The 13,097-nt window shown below is 46.5% G+C and overlaps 1 protein-coding gene and 1 long non-coding RNA gene across 7 annotated transcripts in view; one reads left to right on the forward strand and one right to left on the reverse strand.

The window, feature by feature from the left end:
* LOC102554789 (uncharacterized) overlaps positions 1-13,097 on the forward strand; it is a 97,815-nt gene that overhangs the window by 10,281 nt on the left and 74,437 nt on the right. For 2 of the 6 annotated variants that reach the window (XR_015629735.1, XR_015629734.1), the window contains exon 2: positions 3,085-3,654. The exons of 1 other annotated variant lie outside the window; for it this stretch is intronic. This is a non-coding gene — a long non-coding RNA (uncharacterized LOC102554789). Of the gene's footprint in view, positions 1-3,084; positions 3,655-4,899; positions 5,137-13,097 lie in introns of those variants that run through there. 3 more of the 6 variants (XR_015629738.1, XR_015629737.1, XR_015629736.1) reach the window with 2 other exon arrangements.
* The window catches only part of Drc11 (dynein regulatory complex subunit 11), a 115,746-nt gene continuing 111,597 nt past the window's right edge, over positions 8,949-13,097 (reverse strand). The window contains exon 19 of the mRNA NM_001431271.1: positions 8,949-9,535. Within this exon, the coding sequence (NP_001418200.1) occupies positions 9,416-9,535 (120 nt within the window). The 3' untranslated portion in view covers positions 8,949-9,415. The remainder of the gene's footprint in view (positions 9,536-13,097) is intronic.

The raw sequence follows: 13,097 nt of genomic DNA on the forward strand, positions 1-13,097 counted from the left end.
AACTTCTCCACATTGTTCATGGAGGCAGGGTTGCTCAGTTGATCCTGATGATATGACCAGCCTAGCTAGGTAGCTTGCTCTGTGTGTGTGTGTGTGTGTGTGTGTGTGTGTGTGCGCGCGCGTATGTGTGGTAAAGTGGATGTATAGGTGGGGAGGATCCTTGCCCTCAACTCTTGAGTGTGGCTGCCATGCCAAGTTGGTATTTACATGGGCTTTGGAGATCCAAGCTCTGGTCCTCGGGCTTGGATGGTGAGCGCTCTCCCTGCTGAGGCATCTCCGTAGTCCCCAAGTGGGTTTTAATGAGATAATGTGATAAAACATCCATGGACTTTTGTGTTGACTAGCCACGTGCTGAATATTCTTTCAGTGGAAGTTTGAGATTAATATTGTCTGTTGTGACTTCTATTCAACATCGTAAAGGAAGGGCCGGTCCAGTGCAATGAAGCGAGGAAAAAAATAATAAAAATAACGATGGTTGCAAATAGATCAAACTTATTTAAAGAGGCTATGGTTATGAACATAGAGAATTATAGGGGGTGCTTAAAATTTGATTGGAAGTAACATTTTTGGGTATAAAATTAATATAGACTGTTTTCATTCGATATATCAGCAATGAATTAGTTTTTAAAGTCTCAAAAATAAAATTAATAATGTAAAGACGTATACTTAAAAGTAAATATTAGGAAGTGCGTGCAAGATCTGCAGAGACACTCATTGGTAAATTCATTGCAATGCAGTTCATAATGCTGAGATATAAAATCAGCATAGCTGTCCACCACCGGATGGGAGATCAAAAGAATGTGGTCTTCTCTTTGTGTGCATACAACACGGATATACAATGGAATTTTATTGAGGTGTAAAGGGCAAAATTATGCTATTTGCAGGAAAATACATGTCTTAGTTGGGGTCTTATTGCTGTGAAAAGACACCATGACCAATGTAAATTTTATAAGGGACAGCGTTTAATTGGGGCTGGCTTACAGGTTCAGAGGTTCAGTCCATTATCATGAAGGCAGGAACATGGCAGCATCCAGGCAGGCTTGGTGCAGGAGGAGCTGGGAGTTCTACATCTTCATCTGGAGGAAGCCAGGAACAGACTGAGCATCCCTAGGCAGCTAAGAGGAGGGTCTCCAAGTTCACCCCCACAGTGACACACTTCCTCCAACAAGGCCACTCCTAATAGTGCCACTCCCTGGGCCAAGCATATGTAAACCATCACAATAGACGAAACCAGACTGGATTCAGAAAGGCAGATACCACCCATTTTCTTTCATAGACACAATCTGGGATTATTTTGTGGGAGACGGGAGCCCAGCAGGAGGGGCCCAGGAGCTAGGAAAGTGTGTCTGAGTGAGCAAAGCTCACCGCTACACTTAGAGACAACACCACAGTGGAGCGCGCATTGCCTTGTGCACTGAGGGAGAACGTGTGAGATTCCTGTGCATGAAGAACAGGGCACCATGAGAAAATTTAAAAGTCTAAGCTTCATACTGGGCAACATAACATTCACGGGCTGGAAAATTCAGAAACGGAAAGATGTCAGTCCTCAGATGAATATGTAGATTTGATATAATGTACACCAAATATCAGGTGTTTTGGTAGAAATAGACAAAATCAACTCCGAATTTGTTTAGAAATGCAAATATAGACCAAACCTACATGATGCTTTTGGAGAGAAACAAGGTGGAAAGGACCACTTTCTGGGCATAGAGAATCTGTGGTGGAAGGAGGCATTGCGGGATGAATGAGAGACTCAGTGCAGCTGACTGGAGTGGGGCGTTCCTAAGGTACTTACTGTGTCTATGAATACTTAGTGTGGTCTTTCATTGTTATTTTTGATTGTCTGTATTGACAACACAAAGAGCCCTGCAGAATAGCAGGCTTTTTAAATTAATATCCCTGAACCATCGGGTCAGTTATGTATTCATACAGATTAAAGAAGAATAAAGCTTAAGCCATTAGCAAACGTCAATTCTAGGTGAACTGGTGGACACGAATCTGCTGTGTAAAACAACTGGACTTCCAGGAGTCCCATGGCCTTGGAGCAGCTGAGGAGTTTGCTCACAAGACACAGTGAACCTTATATTCCCATGGAAAACCTGATTAGCAGAATGCTATTAACGTTAAGAACTTACGCTCATCAAGAAACCATTATGACAGCTGTATTCGTGGCTCATAGACCCATAAAAGTTTCCCCTGGACACTATAAACTCCAAGAAACCTACAGTTGGTAATAAAGAGATGACCCAGTGGGCATGGGGCCAGCTGGCCTCCCAGGCACGCTATACAGACAGTAGCAGGTGAATCTCACAGCCTAGGGAGAGCTGTGCCACCCCAGTAGTCACCAGGGGAAAGAAACTCAAACACCCCTGTGTGGAGTGAATTATAATCCTAGCTAGCCTGTAGAAAAGACACACAATTCAGGTATTTTATCTACAAGCCATAAGCCTAGATTGGGCGGGTTTAGAACTATACTATCTTATTCCCCAACTATTAAAGTCCCTTGTTTCTTGCTGCTTCTCCTTGCCACATGGTCACGGCAGCCTCCTCCTACCTCTGTCTTCTTTCTTCTTTCTACCTGCAACCTCCTCACTCAAGCCTCAAGTCCCACCTTTCTCACTCCACTGTCCAATCATAGACTCTGGCTTTTTATTGACCAATTCATTGCTCCTTGGGGAGCAAGGTTCATACAGCATCGCTTGGTGTCTGTGAGGATCTGCTCGAAGGAACCGGTATTTAGCATTAGAACCCAAGCAGCATCAGACCAACTCATACATCCCTGTGAGACTGGCTCCCATTCCAGGGCAAGGACAATGAGAACAGCTCATCACTCTGAGTGTGGAGGTGATGTGGAATCGTGAGGGTCTGTCCATGCTGACGAGGGGAAGTGGGTAGCCATAAGCCAGAGAACAGCCTGCTAGGAGAGCAGTGGCTCTTTCAGGTACCTCCCTAAAAGGGATGTACGCATGTACATATACATAGGGAGATCTTCACACAGGCGTCCATAGCCACATCATGCACAGAGCCTCCAACTTAAGGGCAAAGACAGATTCTCTTTAACTATGAAATAAAACTCTATTGCAGTGTCTGCACAGCAATCCTGTTCCACGGCGACAGCGGATGGACGCTACTGCATAAGAGAAGCTGAAGAGACTCAGTCGCAATGTGGATGAGAAGCAGCCAGGCAGAAGAAGAGTGCATGTGGTTGCATCTCTGTGGAGTTCAGAATCAGGCGTGACTCATCTGGGCTGCCATCGCAGGTGCCATCTACAGTATCTGAAGGAGCTGGTCCACCTGGCACATGGGGAGTCCTTCTCTGTATTGGTCAGCATTCAATAGACACATGAGCGTTTATCCCCTCTAATATATTTGGATTTTGGTAACCGATCATGGGAAAGTTTCTCTATCAAATGAACAATGATATTTCAGGCAGAAATATAAAGGAATGGTGTTAATTGGACCACTGAAGATCTATCATTTACATACCTATTATCAATCATCTATCTGTGAATCATCCATCCATCATCTGTCAATCATCTATCTATCTATCTATCTATCTATCTATCTATCTATCTATCTATCATCATCATCTATTCATTATCTACCTATCTATATATCTGTCATCTATCAACTGTCCATCAATCACCTATGTAGGTATGTTGGTATGTACATATGTATGTATGTATGTATGTATGTATGTATGTATGTATCTGTCATCCATCCATCCATCCATCCGTCCATCCTCCATTTATCTACTCTAACATATACCCATACATTTTTAGTGTCTTTGCTTGGAAATACTGAATTTACTTGAATTGGATATTCGATTCCACAGCCTAAGAACTGCCAACATACTTTCGTGTCTCTGCCTGAGGTGGAGGCTGGGCACACTGGCAGCCAGTTTCTCCCTTCTCTCATACTTGGGTGTAGTTATGTCTGTGGTGAGAATGAGCTGCAGGTATGCACACGCCACTGTGGGTCTCAGAAACCTTCCTGGTCTTGCTCATCCACAGGCAGCACGTGATGCCAAGGGTGAACTTGAAAGGTGCTGGGTGCAGGCCCCTGAATACACCTACAACTTAAATGGCAGGGAAGTATTTGCTGTACACTTTGGGAGTTTACTGCTAACAGTGGCGTTCCTTTAATCTGCATTCTGTTTATCCAGTGTTGAAGGCCTGAGGTCTGGAGACATGGTCGGGATCTTACTCTTTTCGTCCTCTCCCCCAGAGCCTGGGGAGAGAGGAGAGCAGATGCCTAGATGTTGTGTCCAGAGGATGCAAAGACTGAGAAAACACAAGGCAGCTTATGTAACAGAGTTGCTGGGTGGGGCCTGACCAGCAACCTTGGTAGGTTTTGAGCATCTTGGGTGTGGCAGAGGCAGCCCACCTTTCCCAGCAACCTCTTGGGACATAGGCACAGCCTGGCATAGATGGCTATCTGAGTAGCTAGTAAAGATCAAAGGCAAACATTATCTTTGCTGTCTGGGATAAAGGCAGCTTTGGACCAGGATGGGTTCTGGCTCAGACATTAAAGCTCAGGCTTATATAAGTCAGGATGCTCAGAGACCTATGTGCCCAGCGGGAGCTGGGGCTCAACTCTGCAGCTGTTCATGTCATTCCTGAGTCTTGTGTCTTGGCCTTTCAGGATGGAAACCCCAGAATGCTAGTCTATCTTCTGGGTGTACGATACCACTCCTCCCCTCCTGACAGCTCAGTCCTGTCATGGCTGAGGCCCTGTGGATCTTGTCCTCAGGAACTCAGTGATTGTAGGAGCAGTCTGGTGTCTCCCCAGGTCTTTCATGAATGAGGAGGAAAACAAGACCCCAGACCATCCAAGGCTCCATCCATGCCTACTACGGTCCAGTCAGACTTGGTGTCTCAAGACTTGTTTCTCCCACAGGTTTCTCTGAGTCCGGCTGCTTAGTGGAGATGCCCTCACAATGTGGCCTCCATTCAAGGTGCTTTCCTGGGGAGCAGCTGCTGGTCTATTCTACAGAGCTTATGAATGAGGTCTGGTGGAGGGGGGTGGAGGGGGACTGAGGTTCCTGCGTCAGCCCTTCCTGGTGCAGCTGGGGTGTCTTTTGGCAGGAAGAGGATGTTTGCATAGAATGTAGTGAGTAAACAGACAACAGGATCCGAACACCTGCCCCGAGTTCTGCATTTGCTTGGCTGGTTTGCTGGTTTGGTCCCTGCTGAAGCTTCCGGATGTGGCCTGAGGCCCAAGGTTGTACCGGCCAGAGGCACCTGCTGCCAGCCCTCTGAGGAAGTAGGGACTTGGGGCTGGGTGTGTGCATGTGTGTGAACATGCTGTGTATATTCATACATCTGTTTTTATGTTCAGCTCTGCACACACGTCTGTAGCGGGTGCTGTGTGCATGTGTACACACATTCTGTGTGTGTGGGAGTACCTGGGTATGTGTGCGTATTTGGCATAGTCTATGTATGCACGTGTGAGTTTATGAGTGTCACATGTAGTTGCACATATAGCCTGCACACGAACATGCCAAGTGTTTGGGCTTCTGTGGGCATGTGTGCTTGCATGTGTGGGTGTGTTTGTATGTGTGTAGCTGCTTTGGCTTAAGTGGGACTTAACCCTTTCCTGCTTGACTCTCCTCATAACATGCTGTTGGTCTAACTGTAGGTTGGGGCCTGAGGAGAGGATGGAGACAGGGCTTCAGGGATGGGGCCAGGGTATTTAAGAGTGCTGTGCAGTAGTGTCCTAGACCTCGTCCCCCAAATGGCTTCCCATCAGTGGAACAGATATGAAAGATTTGAGATGGAGGGATGGGGGTTGTACTGGCTAGTTTGTGTCATGTGACACACACTGGAGTTATCACAGAAAAAGGAGCCTCAGTTGTGGAAATGCCTCCATGAGACCCAGCTGTAAGGCATTTTCTCAATTAGTGATCAAGGGGGGAGGACCCAGCCCCTTGTGGGTGGTGCTGTCCCTGGGCTGGTGATCTTGAGTTCTATAAGAAAGCAAGCTGAACAAGCCAGGGAAAGCAAGATAATAAGAAACATCCCTCCATGGCCTCTGCATCAGCTCCTGCTTCCTGACCTGCTTGAATTCCAGTCTTAACTTCCTTTGGTGATGAACAGCAAGGTGAAAGTGTAAGTCGAATAAACCCTTTTCTCCCCAAATTGCTTCTTGGTCATGATGTTTGTGCAGGAATAGAAACTCTGACTAAGACAGGGGTATCTGCAGAGGGTCTCCAAGTTCTATAAGGCTACAGAGGGTCAGCTCTGCAGATCCTGTAGCCCCTGGAAGGGTGTTCCCATCCCCATACAGGTGGAGACCTGGCACTCCTGGTGGGCACAGCTTGCATTTGCTGCTTGGAAACTCTTAAATGGTAGGTGGGGTTACCCTGTGCTGGGCAGTCAGTAATGCTTGCTTCATTTTCCTGTCAACAGCCCAGCATGCCGAGGCATAAGCACATGACTACGGACAGCATGCCAAGGCATAAGCACATGACCACGGAAATACCGCAGAGCTGGCAGCCATAGGCACACGGTCCTGGCTTTGAGCCCCAGAGCCCAAACAAAAACAAAATTGAAAGAAAAAATTCCTATCTTTATGGAGCTGACAGAGCAGGTGGGATACCAAGTTTGAGTCAGAGTCCTTGCTCCATACAAGTAAAATTGGCTGTCTAGTTACTTTTAAACTGAGGAGTCCCTAATCCTTTGGCCAACAGCAGAAAGAGTAAAGAGTAGTCTGTCTGTCTGTCTGTCTGTCTGTCTGTCTGTCTGTCTCTCTCTCTCTCTCCCTCCCCCCCTCAGGCAATGAGATAAGTCATCTAACAACAAAGCCGGAGTGTGGTGGACCCTGACCTCCAGAAAGCCCTCCAGAGACGTGAATTCAGGAGAGCAGGCTCATGCCCTTCCCTGGCTCTGACACCTGATGGTTCCTGGGTGAGGCTTGTGGCAGTGAGCCCGACCAACCCCCAGGGTTGCCCAGAGCTTGTCTGTAGCCTCATTCTCACCACATTTTATTAATGTTCTTGATCATTGAGCCAACCAGCAACTTCTTGAGCGTCACCTAGAAGGTGACAGCCCATGGGAAGATCTAGAAGAGAGCTAGGCTGCAACCGAGCCTCCAAGGAAACAGAAATGGCTGAGGGACCTGTGTCAGCAAACAGATACTCCTGGGAAGGGCTGTTTCAGGTGCTTTGAGCTGTACATCCTAGTGAGACAGCTGGCAGGTGGATTCCGTCTACAGCTGTTTCTCCTTTCTGCTTCCTCACAGTAAACGTTTAAGGTTTCGGGCATATCACGATCCTCTCACCTCGGTGACTTAGGTCCTACAGTGGTGAAAAATGACATAACCCTGACACAGTTACCCCGTGATCACCCATCACGGTGCCTGCCTCAGTCACGGATGCTGAGGGAAACCCTCAAGTGCAAATTCTGCTACGTTAGGTTTCTTAAACTTATGATTTCCCAGCAGGGGCATTTGCCGAGGGTCTGCTGGTCTCTGGGGGGCATCTTGTGTGGAATGCTGGGATGTTAGGCCGTGGTTTGGGAACTGGGATCTACTTCACAAGTGCAGGCTGGGTGAAGAGCCACCCGAGAGCTCTAATTCCACTCCAATCAGATGCAATTCCATAGCATAGGCCCTTAATGAGGGTTAATGACATTAATTACTGCCCCCTTCACTCAGGAGCACGTTCAAGAGGAGCTAATTGCTATGTAATGGCTCAGGGATCACTGAGACCCTGGCAGAACTGCAGAGGAGTGTGTCTCCTTTTCTCGCCCGCTCCTCCACCCCTGCCGCCACCTTGCTTCCTTTTCTCCCAAGATGCTTCTGTGCCTCCTGGGTTCACTGTCACGGAGACCCCAGGCTGGGTCTTAAGTGTGATTGCAGGCAAGTCTATTGTGTTTAGCAACTGCAACTTCTCTGTGGAATGTGGTAGGGCAGACTTCCCACAAGGCCTGGGGGACCGGACTCTGTGCTGCTAACTCCTGCAAAAGGATGCAATTGCAGAATTCAAAGAAAGCATAGCTGACTGGGCCCAGAAGTTTCTCTTTTACGATTTTTCTGGGACAACTGCACTTTCTGGTGTGCACAGACTGTGTCCGAGGTTTGAGGGGGCAGTGAGGGTCTCTGTGTCTGCTCATATGTGCCGCCCTCCACGTACAGACACAGGCTGGGGTGTGTGTGTGACTGGATGGAGATCACTGAGCTGTTAGTCCTCGTGTGCCATGGGCTATGTGGCTGGGTCTTGGAGAACTTGGATGTCTGGCTTAGCCTGTTAGTGGGAGACATGGTGAGTCTGTGTTGTACCCTAAACTGTTAGATGGGGTATCAGTTGCATTAAAATGAAATCACCCCATCTTTGTAATCTCTGTGACTAAGCCCCTCAACACTATTTTAAAGTGTTCCTTCCCACCAAATAGCCTGCCATGTTTTTGCAAAGTTTAAATTTCTATTTTGATCCCTTACTTTAGCTATCCTCAAATATTTTTATTTATCTCTTTAGAGTTCCTCATCTGGGTCTTTTTATTGTATTTGCACTTACCCTATTTTATTTAAGAAAGATTTATTATTTTTAGTTATGTGTGTGCATGTGTGTTTCTGTGTCAGGATACACATGTGAGTGTGGGTGTCTTCAGGGGCTAGAGCAGGCAGTGGATACCTGGGGTTGGGCTTAGGGATATGTGTGAGCTTTGGGCATGCTGGGAACCTAACCCAGGACTTGTGCAAGCACACACACACTGTCAACCTTCTCTGCAGTCCCTACTCCATTTTTTATGTTGTTGTTTTTGCTAAGTCTTTGGCCTTATAGAGGTCAGGTAGCTTCTAGAAGCCAGTCATCTCCAGAGATCCAGTTATCAGCAGGGGCCACCGCACTTCCCAAGCCGCACCTAAACGCTAGGAGACTGGCAGACTCCATACTGAATATTTTGCTTCGTTCCAGCGACCAAATTACCAAGTCAAGGACAACACCTTCATTTCATTATGTGATATTCATGACTATAGCAAATAATTTATTAAAATATGTGCAACAAAATATACAGTGCATATGGGTTACTAAAGAGCTAGTGTACCAACAATACAATTAGGTACTCTCACCGCGGGAGAGACCTCCCTATACGTTGTAATCTTGGTGCTAACTAATACTGACGAGTGCGAGAGCTGGGGAGAGTGCGGGGTGCGGAAAGCAAATGTGATATAGACAGAATTGGCATGAGTTAAGGAACAGTGGCAAACTGTGGATATGGCTGTAAGGACATCTCGCTTGGTGTGCAGCCTCCTAAAGGATAACGGAACACAGGAGTTAGGGTACAGTGACTTGGGGTGGCTGCTCGCACCTTAGCTTCTCGGTGGGCTTCCCCAGGTGGGCAGGGGTGAGCCTCTCCCTGACAAGCTGGGGCCGACACCATCTCAAAGTTGCTTGAGGCGGCTGCTGAGGAGGACATTACTTCTTCTTTTTGCCCTTCTTTCCTTTCTTTCCTTTGTCCTTTTCCTTTTCCTTGCCGCCTCCAACTGTTAGTGACAAGACTCGCTTTCTCCCCAGAGGGGTTTTGGCATACCAGTTCTGGAATGACAAGATGTTTAGGAAATGGTGAGTGACACGAATATGCTGAGGTAATCCTGACGGCAAAGCTGCGTCTGCTAGGAAGGGGACAGTAAGCGGTGTTAGACGCTGGGCTTTGGATGTGTGTTCAGTTCAGATGTCTCCATTGCATTTCTAGCTTGGATTTCTGTGACTTGAAATGTGTCCTCTGGTAGTTTGTAGTTTTATAGAGTCACATACTCCCGTGTGCAGTTAAGACAGCCTGAGGGGGTGGCCGTCCTGGTAATGAGTATGGCTTCTGGCTCACGCATGTTGTGCCCCACAGGAGGCCTCAGCGTCCTCTGAGGGAGGCGATGTAGAAAACATGGCACTGGTAATACTTCATTCAAAACCCATGAGACCTTTCAGTTTACAACCTTACAGATAATCTCAGCAAATGATTATACTGAATGCCAGTTATTAGTTTTCTTATAAATCAATTAAAGCTTTGTCTGGCTCTCCTCTGCCCTCCTTTCTTTGTGTGTGTGTGTGTGTGTGTGTGTGTGTGTGTGTGTGTGTGTGTGTGTGTGTGTGCAGGTACTTGGGGAGGCCAGAAGAGGGCACCTGATCCCCTGGTACCTGGAGCTGGAATGATAACAGTTGTACATCACTTGATGTGGATGCTGGGAGTCAAAGTAGGCATAGTTTAACTTGCTGTTACCAAGTTATTTTCTGTGAGTGGGAGACCATTTGAGTCATTTGTGTCCAAATGACTCTGTTTCCTGTCCTTTGGGTGATAGTTTAGCTGGATATAAATACTAGCCAGATGATTATCGCCCCCACCTCCCTGCCTCTGAGGGTGTGAGTCACTGTTTTCTGGTGTCTCCTGCTGTCAAAGACAAGCTTGATCGTCCATGCTATTTCTTTGGGGGCAATCTGATAGCTTTTAAGCTTAGTTTGTAATCTTATGCTTAGACTTGTAATAATTGACAAAAATGGATTTGCTCCTATTTGTCTAACTGGCTGCCTGTAATTTATTTTTAGTCTGATACCTCATGCTTTTAATTTGGGAAAATTCTCTGCAAGTATTACTTTAGACATAACCTTGTGTTTTTTTCTTCTGAGAATTCTGTTAGTTAAAGGCCAATTCCTCTCAACTTGTCTTCTGTAGGTTTAAATTTTACTTTTATAGATTTTTTGTTTTGTTTTTCTGTGATGCCTTCTTGGGGGATTCTCTAGGGCCAATTTCCAGTTCCATGGTTTGCTCTTTGACCTTATCTAGTCTAGAGAGTTCATGCTTCTCTTAGTTTTAATTTAATTAGCTACTATTTAATTAACTACTATTTTTCCCACTTACAAGTTTTGTTTTGTGGTTTTAAAAGGTAATTATCTTATTATTTTAGTATGTTTTTTTCTGTTTAAAAAGTTCATATTTAATGGAAATCATGTTTTTACTTATTTTCTTGAACATGAAATTATATGTACTTAAAGCATTTTATTCTTTTTGCAATTTAAAAACTGTTTTGAGACTGTAATATGATTACACTACTTACCCCTTCTTTTTCCGATCTCCAAACCTTTCCTTACACCTTTTGGTAATTTTCTCAAATCAGTACTCAGAGCAGCACACCTGGGACCTTGCAGTACTGGGACAGTCTCACTGGTTTAGGCCAAGGCATGGGTAGGGCTGTGTGCCTCCTGGAGTCCCCCGAGGAGAGACTGTTCTCTGGCCGACTCCAGCTCCCGTAGACCCCACCCCTGCTCTTCTGGTCAGTGGTTTCCTGTCCATCCATAGGCTAGTGACACTGGGCTACTTAAGATTCCAGTGAGTATTCCTTCAATGTTATCCCCTCCCTGATTATCTCTTCTCATCTCCTCCTCTCATTTCAGGGTTCTACTGGACTTAGAATAGTTCAGACTTAGGCTGAGGACCTTAGGGTCAGATGGCAGCAAACATATTCTCCCTTTGCCTCGCAAACTCTGTGTGTCATGGTCCCTTGAGGGACTTTTGCTTACCTCCCACAACAGAAGACTGCGAGGTCTAAATGGTTACACCATATAGCATTACATGTTTTTTTCCACCACATCCAAGGAATGGGAGGGAATGTTTCATGAGGAGCTTTGAGCTCAGTAGATACATTCTCAGAAGCGCAGTTAGGGGAAGTTTATGGTCCAGTGGTTGCACCGTGTCAGCAATGGTCCTCGTGGCATCCAGAAGTGTGATGACCTCATTCCATCTCCTCACTGTTCAATACGTGTCACTGACAGATCTATGGATGATCTACTTTGGGTCAGGTACTGTGTCTGGAGCCACACTATGACTGGGGAAGAGGGCGATGGTGTGAAAATGGTCCAGCTTCTTTAGAGATGAGCAGAGTGGTTAAGTCCATCAAGAACGGAAATGAGAGGGATATGCATTTGTGCCTAGAGTCACATCAGTCCCCAAGCCCCCGGCACAGGAGAAATTCCCAGAGATAAGTTTGCAAAGTTACGAAAAACAAAAAGGCTTTAGATTTTAACATGCTAAACCACATTCCTCAAAATAATTAGGAAAATCAGTGTTTTAAGGGTAAAAAAGATAAAATTTCAGAAAAGATTATGTCACTGGGAGATAATATGTTTTTAAACCAACATAAACAGTTAAGTCACCGGGATGCCAATTTAAACAGGTAACAGGATAGAATAAAAAAATCTTGCCTGAGGATGGTGGCGGTGGTGGTGATGGCAGCACAGGGGAGGCAGAGGCAGGTGGATCTCTGAGTTTGAGGCCAGCCTGGTCTACAGACTAAATTCTTGGACAGTCAGGGCTACACAGAAAACAAGAAAATGGGAAAACACTGATGTTTGCATTACAACTTATAACAGCAGCAGAGTTACAGTTATGAAGTAGCAATGAAATAATTTTATGGTTGGGGTCAGAACAACATGAAGAACGAAATTAAAGGGTTGCAGTGTTAGACGGTTGAGAACTACTGCTCTAAAGGGCAGAAAGGAGTCTCTGAGGAGCCAGCCTAGGCACCAGGTCAAGGCGTCCTGACGTGCCTTGGCCCAGCTCCATGGATGAAGGAATCATGGCCCTTGGTGGCTTCATTCCAGAAGGACATGGGATGAAGGCTCTCTAGGTCTCCTGTGGATCTGAGACCTGCCATGAATGCATTAGAATGTTCCTAAACACTGGCAAACTGAATTTTGGTGATCTGTGTCGTGTTCCTTACTGTATGTCCACAGGAGACTGAGGAAGGAAGGATACCGTGAGGGAAGGGACCAGACAGCTTCAGCTGCAGAGAGGCGTCAGGCATAGTTTTCCCTGTCTCGAACTTGTTCCCTGATATGAAGTGTGAAGCAGAAGCAAAATAAAGGATGAGAGAGAGAGGGAGATGGGGAGGGACAAGGGAGGGAGAGAGGGAGATGGGGAGGGACAAGGGAGGGAGAGAGGGAGATGGGGAGGGAGGAGAGAGGGAGAGATGGAGGAGGAAGGGAGGGGGAGGAGGAGGTGGAGAGGGAAAAGGGAGGGGAAGGTGGAGGAGGGAGGGGGAAGGGGTGGAGGGGGAGAGGGAGATGGAGAGAGGGAGGAGGGGAGTGAAGAGGGGGGGAAATGGAGGAG

Source organism: Rattus norvegicus, chromosome 9 (assembly GCF_021556685.1).
Source record: "Rattus norvegicus strain SHRSP/BbbUtx chromosome 9, alternate assembly SHRSP_T2T, whole genome shotgun sequence".
Classification (NCBI taxonomy): domain Eukaryota; kingdom Metazoa; phylum Chordata; class Mammalia; order Rodentia; family Muridae; genus Rattus; species Rattus norvegicus.